This window comes from Peromyscus maniculatus, chromosome 19 (genome assembly GCF_049852395.1).
Source record: "Peromyscus maniculatus bairdii isolate BWxNUB_F1_BW_parent chromosome 19, HU_Pman_BW_mat_3.1, whole genome shotgun sequence".
In the NCBI taxonomy this organism is placed as follows: Eukaryota; Metazoa; Chordata; class Mammalia; order Rodentia; family Cricetidae; genus Peromyscus; species Peromyscus maniculatus.
Window position 1 is genome coordinate 5,849,200 of NC_134870.1, and position 20,909 is coordinate 5,870,108.

At 38.3% G+C, this 20,909-nt stretch overlaps 1 protein-coding gene across 3 annotated transcripts in view; it reads left to right on the forward strand.

Annotated features, from left to right (window-relative positions):
- The window catches only part of Taf4b (TATA-box binding protein associated factor 4b), a 149,305-nt gene that overhangs the window by 54,230 nt on the left and 74,166 nt on the right, over positions 1-20,909 (forward strand). For all 3 annotated transcript variants that reach the window (XM_076554765.1, XM_016001600.3, XM_076554766.1), the window contains 4 exons: positions 5,241-5,410; positions 9,755-9,885; positions 15,455-15,580; positions 19,695-19,751. In XM_076554765.1, the coding sequence (XP_076410880.1) occupies positions 5,241-5,410; positions 9,755-9,885; positions 15,455-15,580; positions 19,695-19,751 (484 nt within the window). The remainder of the gene's footprint in view (positions 1-5,240; positions 5,411-9,754; positions 9,886-15,454; positions 15,581-19,694; positions 19,752-20,909) is intronic.

Here is a 20,909-nt window from a genome sequence, read left to right on the forward strand (position 1 = left end):
GAGTGCTGTATATGGGGATTTCTGATCGAGTGACCTTCATTTTAAATATTCTTTCTAGCTGATCCTAAAAACAATAGTTGCCTGGAGAGATGGCTCTGCACTTAAGAGTACTTGTTCTTGCAGAGGACTTGGGTTCAGTTCACAGCATTTGATTGGCCCACAACTCTGATTCCAGAAGGACCCAACACCCTCTTCTGGCCTCCACTGGCATCAGACAGTCACGTGGTATATATATAAACATACATGCAGGCAAAAATACTTATACACCTATAATAAATAAATTTAAAAACATTCAATTCTGAGAAATATTTCAGTATGTGATGCTACATTTTAGTTAATAAAAAGCTGAGGAGAATTTCCCGTGTGGAAATTAACTTAAATCTGTATAGAGAAATGTTCAAGTTTATGTGAGTGTTTATAAACATGTCATAGTTGAGCAGAATGACTACTGGGGAGGGAACTTAGAAGGCCAACTAACTTCACAGGCAAGATGCTGAGGGGCTGAAACTAGGTGTGGACCACGCTCCCTAGCTTACTTTGTTGGTGGTTAAAAAGATACTTATTTGACTCCTATATAAAGCATCTTACATACTACTTAGCACAAGACTCAAAAGGTGATACAGCAGGAAAAGTTAGACCCACTCATGCTTTTGCTCCACTGCCCCGGGTGCTAGCCCAGAGCCTATTACCATTTTCCTGGGCCTTTCTGTAGTCTCTTTTTTTGTTTCCGTACCCTCTCATTTTATGTAGTTTTTGCCATAGTATACTTTGCCTAGCTATAGAAAAGTGGAAGTGTTCTGAACTGTTTACAGGAGGCTAAGCTAACCTATGATGTGTGGTATATTAAGTTTATTTCCAATTTATGAAGCTTATAGTTTACAAAGGACTTGTTGGGAGTGCCACCTTCATAATAAGTTGAGAAGCATGTGGACTCACTGTTTGTGTGATATAAATTCCTTCTTCAGTCCCCAGTCTAAGGGTAGGAATTAGTATTCTACCCTTTTACCGAAAGTACAGTTTCAGAGAAGTTAAACCTTAGTTTACTTAGTAATTGGCAGAGTCAGGATAACAAAGTAGACAAAGTCATTCAGAGCTGCCGTTTTTTTACTCATCTCTGGTGCTCATTATATTATCCTAGGCAACCAGCACATTATTGTAAGGCACATAAACATTCTTTAAATATCTATGTGCAAGTTATATACTGCTTTGTTAGGAATATGACCAATAAGGGTAGTTTTGTTGTAAATTGAGGCAAATACTTTGAACATTAGATTAGATACCATAGTAAGATCTATTGTAATGGGCCAAAATATGTTCTCAGAAGTTTAAAAGTTGTGCCAATTTGAGAAGTAATTGAACTATTTAAAGACAAATTGAGCAAATGTTTTTAAAATATGTAATTGAAGTTGAACCTAGCATATAGATCAGGCTTTGGCTAAAAATAAGAGAGCAGGACAAGCTGAAGATTAGACAAGAATCAAGACTAACAGGCTGGAAGCTTACTGACAGAAGATAGAGGGGAAAACCAGGGTCCTCACGTGGACTAAAACAGGAAAGGAATGTAATTCTGTCTCCAGAAGAATTCCGTCTAGTGCTATTGCAGAGCTTAGTAGTAGAAAAACTTTAAGGCAGTAGACACTGGGAAGTATTTAACTTCATCAAAAACACGTCAATTAGAGGAGTTTCAGAGGACAACACACGGCAAGTGGGTCTCACCTAATCTGTGTGATGTGCTACTCCACAGACTCTTGACAGTGTTTCTACTGAACTACTCAATTTTCTTTCTTGGGTGTCTTTTAAAATAATAGATTATATGGCATAATACCTTCATTGGAAGACCTTGTGTTACACTGGAAGACTTGGCGCTGTGGCTTTTACTTATGACAGTCTTGCGTCTGTCCCAGTCTGTCTATCTTTTATCAACAGTGCTGCCCCCAGGGCTGCCTTTGTTCTCCTACAGTCTGCCCCCTTCGCTGGAGGAACTTTGAAAAGGCTTGAGTACTTTGACTGTGGCACCTTCTCTTCTTCCAGTTGAGGGTCCCCTGCTCCTGTGGCAGTGCTCACTGTTAGCTGTACCAGAGGAACTGTGGTTAGGTTGGGACAAGGTGGGCAGAATGTAATTACTGGGTATTTAGTTTCCTCTTTGTCAGGAAGAGCTTCTCATTGAGTTTTCTGGTACTGGTTTTTGAACTTGTAACACATAGGCCTGGAACTGATCTCTAAAGCCTGTTTGAGTTTCCAATAGGAGCTATGCAGGAACTCCTTACAGAAAAGCAAGATGCTATTCACATGGGTCTGCAAACAAATCTCATTTATAAGCATTCAGTCTCAGTTGTTTCTATGTAGTGATTTTTATTTATTTTGAAAGATTCATTTCTTTTTATTTTATGTATATGAGTCTTTTGCCTGCATCTAAGTAAGTGTAACACATGCATACAGTGTTCACTGAGGTGTCTAAATCCCAGACTTGAGCCAGAGACGGTTGTAAGCTTCTATGTGGGTGCTGGTAACCAAAGCTAGGTACTTTTCAAGAGCAGCAAGTTCTCTTAACCACAGAGCCATCTCTCCAGCTTCATAAACTTTTAATTTATTTATAATTTTTATTTTTTGAAATTATATATCATTTAACTCCTTTATTTTTCCAGCCCTTCCCACGTGCCCCCCCACAGCCTTGCACTATCTCAAAGTAATGAACACCTTTTCTTTGTTATTATACACACACGCATACATTCCTAAAGACATAAATATAACCTGTCCAGTCTGTATAATGTTACCTGTATGGATTATGATCTCAGTGCTTATCCTACATGCCCCAGCTCTACCAGTGAAAGCTGTACTATTCTCCCTTCCCAAAGAGATCCCTTGGATCCCTCCTTGTTATTTAGCCTCTCTGGGTTTGTGGGTTGTAGCATCGTTATCCTTACTTTACAGCTAATATTCACTTACAAGTGAGGACATACCATGTTTGTCTTTCTGGGTCTGGGTTACCTCACTCAGGATGAGGTTTTTTTCTAGTTCCATCCATTTGCCTGCAAATTTCATGATGCCATTGTTTTTAATAGCTGAGTAATGCTCCCTTGTGTAAGTGTATCACATTTTCTTTATACATTCTTCAGTTGAGGGACATCTAGGTTGTTTCTGATTATTATGAATTAAGCTATAACCATAGTTAAGCAAGTGTCCTTGTTGTAGGATGGGTTGTCCTTTGGGTTTATACCTATGAGTGTTATATATAGTTGGTTCTTGAGGTAAATTGATTATATCTTACACCTGTCAGAACAACTAAGATCAAGAGCACAAGTGACAGCCCATGTTGACTAGGATGTAGAGCAAGGGGAACACTCCACCTTTGCTGGTGAGAGTGCTAACTTGTATAAACATTTTGGAAATCAATATGGTTGTTCCTCAGAAAACTGGGACTTGATATACAGTGTTACACATTTATGAATACTGTGTTATGTTTTAATAATACATACATAGTATAATGTTCAAATCAGAGTAATGTATTCAATCTTAATCAATTGCCATTTCTTTTTGGTGAAAACATTCAAGATCCTTGTGTTTTTGTTTTGCAACATATATTCATTCTTGTTTTCTGTTGTCACTTAACCATACAGTAGAACATCGAAACTCATTACTCCTGCTTACTCGTAATTTACTAACTGGGATGCTAGGCTCTACTTAGGCCTTTTTAAAAGATTTTTTTTTTTTTTTACTTAGAATCTGATCCTTGTTTAGGTAATTATTTTTGCCATTCTTATTCTTTGTGTTTAAATATTTAAATCTGGAAATTCCACTTGATTTATATCAGTTGGAAGTCGATTTTTAGAGCCATTGAGAACTTTGTGACATTTAATAGATGGAATCTACTTTCTTTATTATGAATGTGTTATTAGTAGTTTGTGACATTATTTATTCTCTTTTTCTTTTCCCCTAGTACAGACACACTTTTAAATGTTGAGCTGTTAGTGGGCTGCATGATAAAGCCATTGTTCTTTTTTTTACTTTAAGCTGTGTGTCTGGCACCTTTCTTTCATTTGGCTCTCTTGTGTATGTTTTATGGTCATTTTTTTCCTCCTCACCTTTAATGTGCTACTTTTTAAAAATGTACACCAAGGGCCTTCATTTCTTGAGTGTTTGACAAATTTAATTTATTCTCTACACAAATGCATCATCACCAGGGGATATATGATTTAAATCTATTTGACACAGACTCTTGATGTGCTATTTGCCCACTTTTTATGGACTACTCTTTAATAATCACTTTTGTATAATTAGTATATGAGTCATGATCAGTAACTAGACTTATTACATATGGTGGAAAGGATGCTCAGCGGGAATTTTATTGTGTTTCTTCTTTTAAATACTATCCTATGAGATTAATTTTACTAGTGTGAAACAAGGAACCCCAACCTATTGCATGTTTGTTTTGTGTGTGCATATATATGCATGTGTGCATTTTTATTTGTATTTTGAATATAGGTCCTTTGTAGCCAATCGCTTGTGAGTGTGGTTTAACGTATTCATTTGGTACAGAAGTATACAAAGAATGTGAATCATAAGAACAAAATTAATTTAAAAATTTGATTGCAGAATAGCTAGGCAGATAAATAGTTTCTTAGGGGACTTTATATAATATGACTTTTTATGATCTAGTATTTCTGCTGCCATTAAGTGGAATAGTGGAGTGCACAGGGGAAATCTTGAGGAGCTTTTAACAATCCTGGATGAAAGCAGAGTCCGTTTTCATTTCCTTGTCTTTCATTGTAGAGGATTTGTGGATGACTGGGCTAAGTCCCATCCCTCTTGGTGTGTCTCACTTAGCAGAGAGGAAAAGATAAGCTCTGGAACACAGTGGCTCCTGATCTCTCTTCCAGGGAACTTACTCTTCTGTGAGTGATGCCAGTTTAATTTTAAAAGCTTAAGGAGAAGGATAGCGTTCTTCAGCTCACTTCATTGATAGACTCAATAACATAATACTAGTTATAAGAGAGATCTGTTTATGTCTGACCTTGAACTGGCGGTGTAGCCAAGGATGACATTTAACTCCTGGTCCTCCTGCCTCTGTTCCCCAGATACTGGGATTACAGTGGGCACTGCCATACTTGGCTAAGACCTATGTTTCTTTGCACCCTGAAATCACGTATACACACACATGCACTTGTACAGGCATTCATGTGCGCACACATGCACACACAGACACACACACTACCACAAACTATAACTTTTTGTCCCTTTAGAGGTGAAGATGATATCAATGATGTGACTTGCATGGCAGAGGTCAACCTTGATGAAGAAAATGCCTGCATCTTAGCAACACATTCTGAATTTGTTGGCACACTTATTCAGTCATGTAAAGAAGAACCATTTCTTTTCATTGGAGCTCTACAAAAGAGAATTTTAGACATTGGTAAGTATAGAATCATGATTATTGACCTGATAGGAATGTTTGTTGAGGGGAAATGTTACCTAAAGACATGGCCAGACTCTAAGGATTAGGTAGGGCTCTAGAAATATTCTGAGATTTCCTGAGTATTACATAATGAAGCATTTTATTTTAAAAATAATTACTTCAGCCTTTTGTTTCTGGGATAGATAATAGAAGTTAATATTTTTTCGTTTTTTATGATTGAGTAATAGAGATACATATTTCACATGAATATGTGTATTTTTTTTAAAAAAAATCTTATTCCTTATTGGTTCTTAGTAATGTGTGTATACAAATGGAAGTTATTATTAAATGTTATATTTGTAAATTATAGGAATATGTAATAAGAACCAATCCCGTTTTCCGTCTATCAACCCTAAAGTTTAATTCCACTCTTACTGAAGAAAACTGAGCTAGAATATTAAGATTTTTCTGTAGGTACAGGGTGATTTTTAGGTGGCTGTGTGAATTTAAGAAAACGAAAGAGAATGTACTCTTATTTGGAGCCAGATTTCAGTATCTTGTGAAAGACTATATGACCCCATATTAAGTGGAATGAGAGACAGATAAGAGGTTTTGTATGAATTATACCACATTTGATCTATTTCACAATTAATACTTTAGCTGTGAAATGTTGAACACTTTTATAATTAAAATTAAGGCCATGTTATCTTTTTTTTTGTGAGCAACTACGATTAATAATAGTTTTTCCTGGCTAGGTTTTTGTCAGTTAGGCACAAGCTAGATTATCTGGGAAGAGGAGCCTCTGTTGAGAAAATGCTGCCATCAGTTTGCCTGTAGTGCCATGTTATCCAGAGCATTGGCTCAGTTCTCTTCCCCTTCCACATACTTTATCCAGTTTGACTTAAATCTTTATTAAGTAATATATTTTTAAAATTAAATATTATTTTTAATTCTGTGTATATTGTGTCCTGTGTATGGGTATATACACTAGTGTGAGGATGCCTACAGTGGCCAGACATGTAGAGTCCTAGAGCTGGAGTTGCTGGTGATTGTGAGCTTTACAGTGTGGGTATTAGGAACTCCATTGAATCCTCTCCGAGTGCAGTGTTCCTAACTACTGAGCCATCTCTTGATCTCTATATGACCATTTTCTTACGATTTGAAGACATCGTAAGATAGTCAGCAGCAGCTTTTTTCCACATAGGGACAGATGGTATTTGCCACTTGGTGCCCTGTGATCTCTGTCACAGATGTTCAACTCTCTTGTTCCAGGTGGGAAGCAAACATGAGCAACATAAGAACAAATGAGCAGGACTGTATCTTATTGGGTTCTGGCTTCCATAACAAAATACCATAGCCTTGATGGGTTCAGTGACACGTACTTATTGTCACAGTTCTGGAGTGGGGGCCTCAGATCTGGATGCTCATCAGGATTTCTGGCCAGGGCCTCCTTGGTGTTCTTTGGACTGCTCTCTCTATGTTGTCCTCGTGTGATCTACTCTTACCTCATTTCTTATGATTAATTATTCCCAAAAGCCTATACTCCAGTTGTCATAACCAAGTGACGGACATGCATTTTGAGGGAGAAACAAACTTTTAATCCATTGGTTGGATTCCTATAAAATTTTGTACTTAAAAAGAGATGAGTTTTGACCTGTTAGCTGTAGTTTGGCAACCCTGTTTTAGGGGAATTTGAGAAACTATTTGTTCTTATCAGTTCTTAATGATGAAACACAAACAATATAATAATACAAAATGTTAACTGTAAAAATTCTCTGAATTATCTAAGCTTTAAGGAAACAGCCAAATGTTGAATATTCATTTATTTCTAGAGATGTTTTCTGTTTATGATAAAATTCCTTCCTACAGAATAGTTACCAACTGAGGGCATTCCTAAAAATAGAAATTACACATTTTCCAAAAGAATTTTTTAGACATAATATTTTTCCTGTGTGAAAATTGGCTTAAATGTCAGTATTCTTCATTTTTCCTCTAATTACCTAAATTAAATTGCAGACATTCAATAAAGTCAATAGTAAGCAGGCAAGCACTAACTAGCTCTCCTTAATCAACTATGTTGGCTTTGTTTTAAAGTATTAAAAGTGGGAATTAATCTGTAGTTTTTAACTTGTGCTTTAAGATTTGCTGCTTAGTGAAGATACGTTTGAACATTTGCTATTGCATATACTTAGGAATTATGAACACCTGTTCATTTCTTTTTTTTTTTTTTTGGTTTTTCGAGACAGGGTTTCTCTGTGTAGCTTTGCGCCTTTCCTGGAGCTCACTTGGTAGCCCAGGCTGGCCTCGAACTCACAGAGATCCGCCTAGCTCTGCCTCCCGAGTGCTGGGATTAAAGAATATTTTTTTTTGTTTGTTTGTTTTTGTTTTTTCAAGACAGGGTTTCTCTGTGTATCTGCGCCTTTCCTGGAACTCACTTGGTAGCCCAGGCTGGCCTTGAACTCACAGAGATCCACCTGCCTCTGCCTCCCGAGTGCTGGGATTAAAGGCATGCGCCACCACGCCCGGCTTCACCTGTTCATTTCTAATGCTTCAAATATATTACAGATTTTTAAAAACAAATACCATTTTTTTTATCTGTTTCACTGAGCATCAACTCCAGAGCCTTCTATTACAATATATAGCTTTTCAAATAAATTACTTCATCTTTATAAGTACATAGTTATTTTCAAATTCTTCCTCCCCAAAAACTAATTTTGAATGCTCTTTTTTAATTTAATCTTAAAATAACTTGACTTCCCCTGCCTACCCTATGTTTAGTTGTGATTTATATTTATTTTTTAAGTTTGTATATGTGTGTGTCTGTGAGTATCTGCATGTGAGTGCTGGTGCACTTGGAGGTGGCTGGAGTTACAGGTTGTGAGTCACCTTCAAGTGTGCTAGAAATTGAGTTCAGGTCCTGGAAGAGAGTGCACATGCTCTTAGTTACTGAGCTATCTTCCAGCCAGTGTTCAGTTACAATTTTAACCATTTGATTGTTTGGAAATTTTGCTCTTCCTCGTATAGAAGGCCCAACTAGTTGTTTATGCTGAGTGTTTAGAAGTAGTTGTGCATTTGTAGTGGGTTTTTCTTTTCCCTTCGTTTCATTCAGAAATTGAAAATGAGCTCAGTTTGCCACAAAGCAACGAATTACATTTTGAAGGCTTAGTTTAAAAGAAGTCAGATAATTTTAAATTATCTCCCTACTTAGTTTACTTAGACTACATTTTAAATCAAAATTTATTTTGTAGTAATGTCAAAGTATATTTGACTTGTAATTAAATTATGATTTTTGCTGTAGTTTAGCCTTTGAAAATATGAGTATGTATGTATTATATGAATTAGCATATAAAATCAAATAGTATTTTAAAATTACTGAATATATGTGTGTGTGTGTGTGTGTGTGTGTGTGTGTGTGTGTGTGTGTGTGTGTGTGTGTTGAAACAACAGAGACCTGGGGAAATGGCTCAGTGGATAAAACACTTGCCCTGCAAGTAGGGGGACTGGATGCCTAGCACTGCACACACACGAATACACAACCCCACAGGAGCCTTCACAGTCCATCTGCCTGCGTTCCTTAGCTGCCTGCATCTGAGGTTTGCACATGTGCTCCTGCAGACGGTTCTGTGGTCCCTGGGAAACGCTGTTGGAAGGCGGTAGGATTGTTTGTAGGGGAGCTGCTGCTGTTGTCGGTCACGCAGATTCTTTCCCTAAAACTTCCTTTCTTACTACAACTTGGATAAAACAAGTTTCTTTTATTTGTTCATAAAAGAAACAAGTTATTGAAGTTGATGGTGAAATGAAGAGGTTTTGAGCATATTCAACTTGTAATTTAATAGGTTAATTTATGAAAACATGAGTAGTGCAAAATATAATTGGTAACAGAGAAAAAGAATATAGGTTTTTTTTATAGACAAGGAATTAAAAGATGTATAATTTCAGTTCACTGAAATAAATGTCATGAATTGTTAACAGTGTCAAACAGGATAAAATGTGACTTTCCATTTTTTTTTAATTACTAAAATTAACAGAATATAGCACTAATTTCTGCAGTTACCATTTTCCTCCCTGAACACTAAACTTGATTTGTGTTCTTATTAACTTTGTCCTATAAATGACCTTGCAAGGAGAATGATTCTAGAGGCTAAGGGAAACAATGTCTATATTTTCTGAGGCTCCAGGCTAGGTTTTATTAATGTAATGTCTAAGATCTTTGAAGTTGTGACTTTACCAGGAAAATCATAATCTCCAAACCTTTATTCATAATGGGTATGACTTCCAGGGGGAACTGAATACCTGCTGTGCTAATTATTTCAATTATAAGCCACTACTAAAACATGTAATGGATTTTCTCTGCCTCCACAGGTAAGAAGCATGACATTACGGAACTTAACTCTGATGCTGTGAACTTGATCTCCCATGCAACACAGGAGAGATTACGAGGCCTTCTAGAGAAACTGACTACGATTGCTCAGCATCGAATGACTGTTTACAAGGTAAAGGAAATCATTAAGCAAGTACAGACTGTCAATTCCTGAGCAGTGTTTAAGTAGTTTCATGGACAGGGGTCCATATCTGGATTTATTTTTAGAAGAAGGACTGAGACTTATATTTCATGTAAGTAGGAAAACGGTTCCCTTAATTGCTTTACTTGAATATGCTTACATACTAAGTCAAATTAAAATAGGATTTGAAGTAGTATCCAAAGTAGGTTTTTGTTGCATATCGGCATATGCACCTGTTTGACTTGAGGTGGCTCCTCAAGGCTCGAATAGGGAGGAGGTTGTGTTAGGATGGAATAAGGGCTGTGTGTTCTCTTTGGTGGTCTGATGCTGCTAGATATGGACCTTAGTTACATGATGACAGTGAGTGCTGATACTAGTGTCACTCACTGCTGTGCTTGGCTCCTGTTGGGAAAGACCAAATGCAAGAAGAACCTGTCTAATTCCTAGTGGTGTAACAAAATGACATGCTGTTACCAAGACAAAGGCACTTAGTATATTTGAATTATAGTTTTTCTTGCTTCTTGGCCTTTAGGGTATGATCAATTGTGAATTGTAGTTTCAGAGGCAGGCAAATAACTGAATGATTATGGATTTTAAGAAAAGACAATGGGATGAAAAGGAATAACCCTTTTCTTTATTAAAAAAATGTTGAGAGTTAGATTTCCAACATGTTGGTAAATAGGTAACTTCATGAGGTTTTAAGTTTGCAATAGGATCATTCATTGCCAAAGCTTCATAGCCAGCCATACAGATGAAAGGAAATCCAGAATATCTGCTGCTTGCTGTCTTCCTAGTAAGCTTGATGGAGAAACCATCTTACTTGCATTCTGCTTCATTTGAATTTTCGAAGACCTATAGCTATTAAGGTCCTTACTTTTCAAAATTTTTTGTGAGAATTTTTCAGACTGACTTAAAAAATCTGCAATCAGCATCATAAGAAGCTGTAGAAAACAATGTCAATATTCCATTTTATGTGAGTCTAGGAATTTTGTCCATTTTTGTAGCTTATCTATTATTTATGTCAGTTCAGTAGGTGGTAGTAGTTGTACCTTTGTTTCTGATTCTTGTGTCTTCCCTTTTCTTTTTTTCTTCATTATTCTATCTAATGGTTTCCCTATTTTATTAGTCATTGCAAAGAACCAGACATTTTTGGTTTCTCTAATGATAGCCAAGCAAGATAGCAGAATATCATTAGGAGTCATTTTATCACTACTTTTTTTTTTTTTTTTAGGCCAGTAGTATTTGGCTTTACCTAAGTCACTGGGCTGTCTAGTCTCTGGTTTTTGGTCACCCAAGCAGTGTTTAGGTACAGGTTTCATCTCGTGGAGTGATCCTTAAGTCAAATCATAGAACATCCCAAATTTTAAAAATCGTAGTCTTGAAAAGAGCCCATCACCCAGAAGTCTAACTTTTCTTTTAAAGTCCAAAAACTCTCATCTGTAGACTCCTATAAAATAAAAAAATAAATTATATACTTTCTTACTTTGAGAGGAAAGAGTCAGAGCACAGTTACAATCAAAGCAAAGCCCAAGTAAATGGCTCAGTGTGGCCATTTGATCTTCTGGGCTCCAAAGGCTTTCCTTTCTCCAGCTCTGCTCCACAGATGCCACTGACTTCTGTTGTCATTGTGTGGTCCTGGCATCTCCCACAGGCTGGGGGCTCCATGGGCAGCACCTCCATCAGTGGCCTCCTGGGCTGTCTTCAGAGACTGACCATGTTACCGGTAGTCTTTCTCCGTGACCCCTGAGGTCTCCACTGCAACTGAAACTCTCTACCTTTACTAGTGGCTTCTCCTGGCATCTTGTTAGGGACACCAGCCCTTGTAAACAGACCTTTTTACTCTGTGACCCTTCATACCTGAATCTTACACACACATTATCAAGTTTGGCTGTCAGCATGAGACACCACCTTGGCCTGCTGTGGACCACAGCTTCTAATCCCAAGGAAATACTCAAAAGATTTCATTTCAGTGTGCTATTCAAAGCTTTTCTATCTAAAGGTAGAATCTTTTTATTGTATCAATTGCATGTGTTACTAGGATTTGATAGCCATAGAAACTGGGTAGTATTTACCTTATCTGGAAGACCTTAATCACTTAGCTTAAGGATAAATACCTTCTTAACTTCCTGTTATACCAGTGGTTCTCAACTTATACCAGTGGCTCTCAATTTATACCAGTGGTTGTCAACTTTCCTAATGCTGTGACCTTTAATATAGTTCCTCATGTTGTGGTGACCCCCAACATAAAATTATTTTTGTTGCTACTTCATAACTATAATTTTGCTACTGTTATGAATCGTAATATAAATATCAAATATATAGGATATCTGATATGCAACCCCTATGAAGGTTGTTCGACACCCCCCAGGGATCGTGACCGACAGGTTGAGAACCACTGTATTATACATTTACTATTCCTGTTGATTTATCCTGCACCCTTTCCCTACATTCATTCTTTAGCATAGCTAGTATTGCTGCCTGAATATTATGTAGTAAGAAAAAAGTACCCTTTTTTTTGGGGGGGGGGGCGTTTCGAGACAGGGTTTCTCTGTGTAGCTTTGCGCCTTTCCTGGAACTCACTTGGTAGCCCAGGCTGGCTTCAAACTCACAGAGATCCACCTGGCTCTGCCTCCCGAGTGCTGAGATTAAAGGCGTGCGCCACCACCGCCTGGCTAAAGTACCCTTTTTTAAGAAATAAAAACTACTTAATTACCTTTGAATTTACTTCAAAACTTAGCTTATTTTATAGACTTTAATTATAATAACAGTATTTGTATCAAAAATTTGGCCTGGTCCTTCTATCTCTTGGGATTTATTTTTATCTGTCCAATAAAGGAAATTCTACTACACAAACTATTTAAAAATGAGCCACCATTATTAGAAGCAAAAAAATCCCATCTTTTCTACTCTAGACATTAGTTATTTTTGAAAATCTTGTACTTGGTTACGTATAATGTTCTAACTAATCATAGGTCATAAACTGAAATTTAAATAAAAAAAGAAGTAATCTTTTTGGTTGTGAGCCTAGCCTTTAATGGCTGAGCCATCTCTGGCCGGGCGGTGGTGGCACACGCCTTTAATCCCAGCACTCGGGAGGCAGAGCCAGACGGATCTCTGTGAGTTCGAGGCCAGCCTGGGCTACCAAGTGAGTCCCAGGAAAGGCGCAAAGCTACACAGAGAAACCTTGTCTTGAAAAACCAAAAAAAAAAAAAAAAAAAAAGAAGAAGAAGAAGTAATCTAGTATGTAGTCTAATGCTTTTTTTATCCTGCTTGGTGGTGTTTGTTTGTTTGTTTGTTTTCTGGAGACAGGATTTCTCTGTGTAGCCCTAGCTGTTCTGGAACTCACTCTGTAGACTAGGCTGGCCTTGAACACAGAGATCCACCTACCTCTGCCTCCATAGTGCTGGAATTAAAGGTGTGCACCACCATTGTCCAGCTCTGCTAGGTATTCTGTACTGAAGCTGCAGTCAATGCTATGGCCGTGGAGAAGTTTCCTCTCCAGCTAAAAGGTACTGTGAGAGTTCCTTGAGATGGATTCACCTGATGGTGCTAATATCTGTTGAGTCTGGATATCTAGTGGCTTTTATACTTTTGGTACATGAAGTCTTTTAGTTGGTTCACAGAGACAGGAAGGAACATAATAATATTGGGGCTACCTATTACTTAACAAGGTGGTAGGGATTCAGTAGGTTAAGGAAAGGCACTCATTTGCTGTAGCTGAAAGAAAAAGGAGAAATTATGCCGCAGTCAGTTGTATCTGAATTGATTGGTAAAGGAAACAGCATGAGAATGTGATATGGTTAAAATTTAGAATGTCTGTGCTTCTTTTTAATTTAGTGTTTATTGTCCCTTTTAAATTAAATTTCTGTCCGTAAACTGTCTCCAGAGTTTGTGAACACAGAAATGGTAAAGATGAAGTAGTTAGGAAACCACTGTTACTGTGCTTAACCTCTGTGCTTGGCCTCTAATGTGCTCCACATTTTATCTTGTATTATTTAACTTTAAAGACCACTTGGGAATTCTTGTATTAAACTTTAAGTAAAATAAGTAGCACTAATACATCCTTCTTCCTTAAACCATGTAATACTCTTTTGATCTAGTTAAATGCCAACAATAAAAATTTAATTTAAAAAGAATCTTGGGCATATGAAATCTCTTAGTCTAAGCTAATTGAAGCAGCCATAAGCATGAGGATAAAGTGGAGACGGAGATGGAAATAGTGTGGTGCTGAGTTCCAAGCCAGACGCTTATGCTGAGCTCAGGCTTTAGTTGGTTTTGGCTGTAAGAGTCTCCCTCAAGTGTTGACTCTGAGATGAGTAGATGGCGGGGTAAGTATTGATTGGTTCAAACCTTCCTGCTTCACCCTTAACAACCCACATATATGGATATTTGTATTATAGAGGGAACTAGGTAGCCATAGGTAAAGAAAACTAGAAAATACTTAGATTTGAAAGCACTATTTTTGTATTCTAGCATACCCAGGTAAGTAAGACATTTTTAATTGTGTCATTTTGTGGAATACTTAAGATAAGAAATTATAGTTTTTTGTTACAGTTTTCATTTATAAAAGTTTCTGCTCTGGCCGGGCAGTACTTGGGAGGCAGAGGCAGGCGGATCTCTGTGAGTTCGAGGCCAGCCTGGGCTACCAAGTGAGTTCCAGGAAAGGCGCAAAGCTACATAGAGAAACCCTGTCTCGAAAAAAAAAAAAAAAAAAAAAAAAGTATATGCTTTCCCACTACTTGGGAGGCTATAAGGCAGGATGACCTCAAATTCCAGAACAGCCTGGTCTGTATAGTGAGAACCTGCTTATAAATAGATAAATGATAAATAAATTATACACAAAATTATTTTGAGTAAGGTTTCTGTCTAAATTTAGATTTCATAAGGGAATCTCTAAGCCAGACCTTCATGTTTTTGTTTTTGTTTTTTTGAGACAGGGTTTCTCTGTATATCTCTGGCTGTCCTGGAAACTTTGTAGATCAGGGTTGCCTCAACTCAGAGATCGCCTGCCTCTGCCTCCATAGTGCTGGGATTAAATCATGTGCCACCATGTGATTTTAATGTCTCCCATTTTATGTTCTATTAGGATAGAAGTGTTTTAGTTTATTTTAGTTAAGATTAAGCCAGACTACCCATGGTAGCTCATTTCCTTAGCTGTCTTTTTCAGTGAGGTGATTGTTTCTTGCTTTTCATCTAAGATTTAATTACTCATATTTATGTCAGTAGATAGGAAATAATTTGACTACAGGAGATTGAATTATAGGTAATGGTATATTCGACTGGATTCTTTTTCCAATGGTTAGGATTGGTTTGATTCAATTCCTTTTCCTGTTTATGAGTAGTAGGCTTGCTAAGGAATTCTTTCTGAAATGTAAATACTAATCATTTCTCAAATTTTAAGGACAGTTAAAGTTTCTGGCTTTTATTTTGTTTGCTTGTTTGTTTAAAATAAAAGAAAAATGTAGTTCCCTTAGTGTGTTGAAGTTACTCAGTTTTGTATTGTGTATCATAGTGCCTAATGCAAATGTATTGCCCAAAATCATGACTGTTTTTTTCCCAGGGAAGTGAAAATTACATTTTGTCTACTGATACCAGATCACAGCTCAAATTTCTTGAAAAGCTGGATCAATTGGAGAAACAGAGGAAGGATCTAGAAGAAAGAGAGATGTTACTAAGAGCAGCCAAGGTAAAGCACTGTGTAGCTTACAGGAACGTGGCCTGGCAATGTGATCGTAATCGGCTTCATCATTGACTGACAGTCTTGCTTTTATTAAGCTTTAGATTTCTCTTGAGAATATCCTAAATGAAATCACTGATAGGGTGTTTCATAACCAAGATGGTGTGAGGTGGTAACTTTTTGTTAATTTAGTCAATGAGTCATAATCTTTGTCTCCCCCACCCCCTCATATTCCGGTGTACCTAATACCATTCCTGTCCACCTGTCCCTATTCCCAGGTTAAACTTTTATACAAATTTTTGATTCTGAGATAATATTTGGTATATACCTAGTTGAAGTTAACAAGAACAATTTTTAAAAGAGAAGAAGATAGTGGTAAAATTAGGACTAATTTGGAGAATATGGAATAAAATATAAGTTGGTGGAAAGGGGCTGAACACACACACACACACACACACACACACACACACACATACACGCTCCCACTTTAGTCTTTCTACCTTAGTTGAGAGGTTTTTAGTATATTTAAAGTTACATATGACTGTCTTGTATCTACAGTTCAGAGAGTCTTTGGAAAGCAGTCCTGAGACATAATGACCCATCACCCTTAAACATTCTCGTGTGTATTTACACAAGTCAGGACATTTCGCCTTTTCAGGATGCTAGCAGTGTAACACTGTTGTGCGTTGCACAGATCCTATTCAACTTTCATCAGCGTTTCGCTTGTTTCTTTTCTTTATGTTCCATTTTTCTTTCTCAGAAATAAGTATTTCATTTAGTAGTTATCGCTTTTCACATTTCTTCTGGCAATCCCAGTTTTTCTTATCCACTCATTCCCTTAGCACTTTCAGGACCTTACCTTCAACTTACTTTCTATATCATGACCTTCACCTGCATTCATTTGGTATTTCCTTAGGGCTTTATGTAAGTCATGGACTCCTGGCAGTAATACACAGAGGTGAGGATACATTTTTCTGAGCTAATAATCTCAAAAGGCAACCTGATAATCCAGGCATGTAGCTGTCTGTGAGTTCTTTCCTTTTTAAATTGATCATCTTCCTTTGTAAGTTTTTAGTTTTTCACGGATTATTTTTATGTTCACAAATTATATCAACATCTTTCCCTCATCTAATTTTCATGCATCAGCCTTAGCAAGTTACTGGATCAGCCACTTCCGTGGGGATTGCCTGATACTAATTGTTTATTCCCATTAACTTTCCTTCACATATTAACCCTCTGTTGTATGAAAAGGCTTTCTTTTCTTCCCTGTTCATGAAAATATGAACCTGTGGGTTTCTGTTTAATTCAGCTGTCTGTACTACCTTACTCTGAAGATTTCTTTGGATGCTCAGTACACCTCTAGGTGTGAGACCCTTCCACATGGGCACTTTCTTGTCATGCCCCCGTCGCTCACTGAGCATGTCCTACTTCCTGCCATTAAGATAATCCAGAGCGCCGGGCGGTGGTGGTGCACACCTTTAATCCCAGCACTCGGGAGGCAGAGCCAGGGGATCTCTGAGTTTGAGGCCGGCCTGGGCTACATAGCAAAATCCAGGACAAGCACCAAAACTACACGGAGAAACCCTGTCATTCATTCATTCATTCATTCATTCATTCATTCATATATTCATATTCTTCGCCTCACTTCCTCCTTTCAAATAGTTGCAGAATTTTTTTCTCCAGGTGTCAGAAAGTTGGCTTTCAATATTATCCTTAGCATACTTAGTTTGTGTCCTTAGTCAGTGTACACATTTGATCAGTGAGATTCGTATCCCCACTTGACTCATTGGCCCTTGACTACTATGTCCTTCATGCCTTTTTTTGCCATGCTCCTTACCATTATGACCACTGGCCTGTGTCTCACTGAGACAGACGTCCCAAACCTCCACAAGGATGGGGGCGTCATTGTCACTGCCCTGCTGTCTTAGCTCCAAACTGACCCCTGTGCTAAGAAGGGCAGGGAGATGAGATAGGAAAATACTCTTTCTTGAACTAGAAATAGTATATACAAGAACTCAACTATTACAACAAGGGAGTTTACTGGTTCTGTTCTGGTTGTTATTTATTTAAGATATACTGGTTCTTACGGGGTTTCCTTCCTTTTTGAGACAGATTACTAAATACTGGGACACCCTGGGTTTCAGTCCTATGCCTTGTATGTGTTTGTGCTCCTAAGATTGTATTTCCAGCTCTGTCAACATTCTGAAACCTTTGGCATGTACAGTTTACTCTTGTTTGGTATCGTTTTCTGGCTAATAGGACTTTCAAATTGTATATGTCCAAACAGACTTCTGATTTTTCTCTCCTTTAATATGGCTTTTTCTAACTCAGTCAGTGATGCCCTCGTTTACCTCAGTGTCATCTTCGCTCCTTCCCTGTGCCCATGCCCAGTGTACTCTCCCTCTAGTCTACAGTGTCCACCCTCTCTTCACTACACCGTCACCACTCTGTCCTGAGGCCCCCTTTCCTTCTATTTTTATATGTTCTAACTGATCTTTTACCTTCCATATCCACTCATCAGAATGGGCTTCCTAATAAGAATGCATGGCTCATGCCTGAAATCCCAGCAGTTGGGAGGCAGAGGCAAGAGGATCTCTTTGAGTTCAAGACCTGCCTGGTCTATACAGTGAGCTCCAGCACAGCCAGGACTACAGGACAGACTGGGTCTCAAAGCAAAACAAAGCTTAGCTTTTAGTGATTTCTTGTTGGCTGTCCTTCCCCAGTCTTCTTACTGGACTTCACAAATGCCTTACATTGTCTAGTACCTGGCTCCCTCTTTGAGTTTGCCTCATGACACTCCTTCACTCAGTCCACTTCTCATACTCAGGCATCTGTTCCAAGTTGTGTCCACCTTAGGGCATTCAGCCTTTGATTGGCGTCTGAAACTGACAGTTGAAGTCCTTCTCCCTCGTTGTGTACTCTTGATTAGAACTCTGCCTACAGAAAGTTAGAATTCCTCTAGGTGGCTTAGGCCAGAATCCAGATATCAATCATTGTTGCCCCTTCAGTTTGTGCCTTGTATCATCTACCACAAATATGGTTGACTTGACTGGCAAAGTGGCATTTGAATCTGTCTGTCATTGTCATCATTGCAGTGCTGCTGTCCTAGACTGCTGTCATTGTTTTCTCAGTCACCCTCTTCATAGCAGTTGTTTGAGAGTAGTTTCTGCATTATATGGGCGCCAGTGCCTTGGGTGGTAGATCTGTGTAGTGAACCCTGCATGTCTGATGGAGGCTTTCTAAGGGCTGCTCCAGTGTGCTCTCTCTCTTATGCTGGGCAGTAGTCTTCCTCCAGTGGCTGACTGTTTAGACTGCACTTAACTCTTCTACTTCTTCAAATGGCTACAAGGCAACGCAACCTCCTTCTCCCCTTCATATTTTCTGTGTGCTTCAAACACATGGTCATTCTCTGTTCTCAGGCTTGCTATCCTTTTGAGGCCTTGGTGTTTACTGTGTCTTCTGTGTGAATGTGATTGCCTATTTCTTGTTATTCATCAGAGAGAGATGTCTAGTTAGAGAAGTACCTACCATATTCCTCATGCTCATTTTTATCACATTTTGTTTTATTTATAGCATGTATAGGTATAGTAGTATTAGTTTATTAAGTGCTATAGAGGACCTAAAACTCTAATAACACTATTAGGATGTGTTTCCTACTTGTATTTTCAGAAATTACTCTTTTAAGAGATTTGATTCAAGGCTAGTTGAGTTCTTGATTTTAATAGCTGTTGAAATAACATATGCTTTTCCAAAATGGCTTCACATAGAGATGAGCCAGTATTGTTTGTTTAAATTCATTTGAGCCCACACTTCTTTTCTCTCTCTTCTGTTCAGGCCAGTTTTCATTTTGCCGTGTTCCAGCAAGAACAATGTCATGCCTTGACTGGACCTGACTGACATTGTTAGCATCATTTTCAGTTGTGTTTCCTCCAGGCTAGAACTGCAGCAGCCGGCCCAGATGAGGAGGAGGAGGGGCCGGGGCTGGAGTGCAGCTAGACTGGATGGAGGCATTGCCCCTGGAGCTAGGGTTTTCAATCACAGGAGAAATCTTCATTTATTAAATATTTAACAGCAATGCTAGTGTTTAGATGATTTCTATTAAAATTTTCTTTTCCTTTGACAGAGCCGTTCCAATAAAGAAGATCCAGAGCAGCTGAGATTAAAGCAGAAAGCCAAAGAGGTAGGTAGGACTTTCAAGTTACCGTTCTGGTCATGTGTTTGAGGGAAGGTTGGCAGCCTCTCTCTTGGCAATTAGGTCAGGGTTTATTTTACTGTTGCATACCATTTGCAAAAGCCTTGGGGAAGGACAGGAACTGCTGAAGGCAAGGGCAGGACTTCAAATGAGGTCAGGGAGCTGTGTGCTCTCCTTTTAAAATTTATTTTCAAGGCTTAGGCCTGTCTGGAAATGGCTCTTTGTAAACTGAACCATATACTTGGAGGAATATAGTATGGGATTAAAAGAAAGAAAGAAAGAAACTTTGAGATTTAGCATCTGGGACTGTACAATAGGCTACATTTTTCCAGGGTAATTGTTCGTTTTGTAAATCTGATACTGCTTATAATTCTTTGGCTGGGAGGCGGTACTGGGATTTAGTTTTAAATGGAAAATGCCTCTGGCTTTTAATTTTCTGGGCCCAGCAGTTTTCTGTTCTGGAATGGAGCCCTTGTTTCACACAGTTCATGTTTAGCTGCAGGGGTTTTAGTTTATAGCTTAGACTGGTTAAGCTTTTACTCCCAGAGGCCTCTGCATAGCAACTGTAGAAATCAACAAATAAGTTCATTTATGTCTGCAGCCTCCTCTCAGTAGCTGACTTTTTACATTTCCCAATATCCATTTCCTGACTTCTCTAGCCTCAGAGAAAAAAGCTCCACTAATTGGAGCTTATTTTAATTGAGCCTTAATATTGGATCTCACTGGAGTTACCCCCAGAGCTACTGAGAACAGAATGAAATGAAAGTACCTAAGGTTGAAGGAGTGCGTGCATGTGACTGTGTGTGTGTGTGTGTGTGTGTGTGTGTGTGTGTGTGTGTGTGTGTGTAAGAAAAAGAATTTTCACTTGATCTACGGTTTCTTTTCCTTCCTGAATAAATCATCTAGCCTGTTCACATTCCTGGTTAAGAATCTGACAGCAGACGATAATAAAGACAATTGAGGTGGGAGGTGTGTGATATGGAGCTGAAGAAATCGGTTTCTATAGTTACTTGACTGATTCCATGCAATTTTTAAGCATCTTTGTGCTAAATAAGAGTGATTTCCTGAGCGACTTTTTCTTTCACCGTGCCTCTTGAACTATGGAATCTGTTGTCCTCAGCACTGCTGCCCTCCATGTCTGGGTAC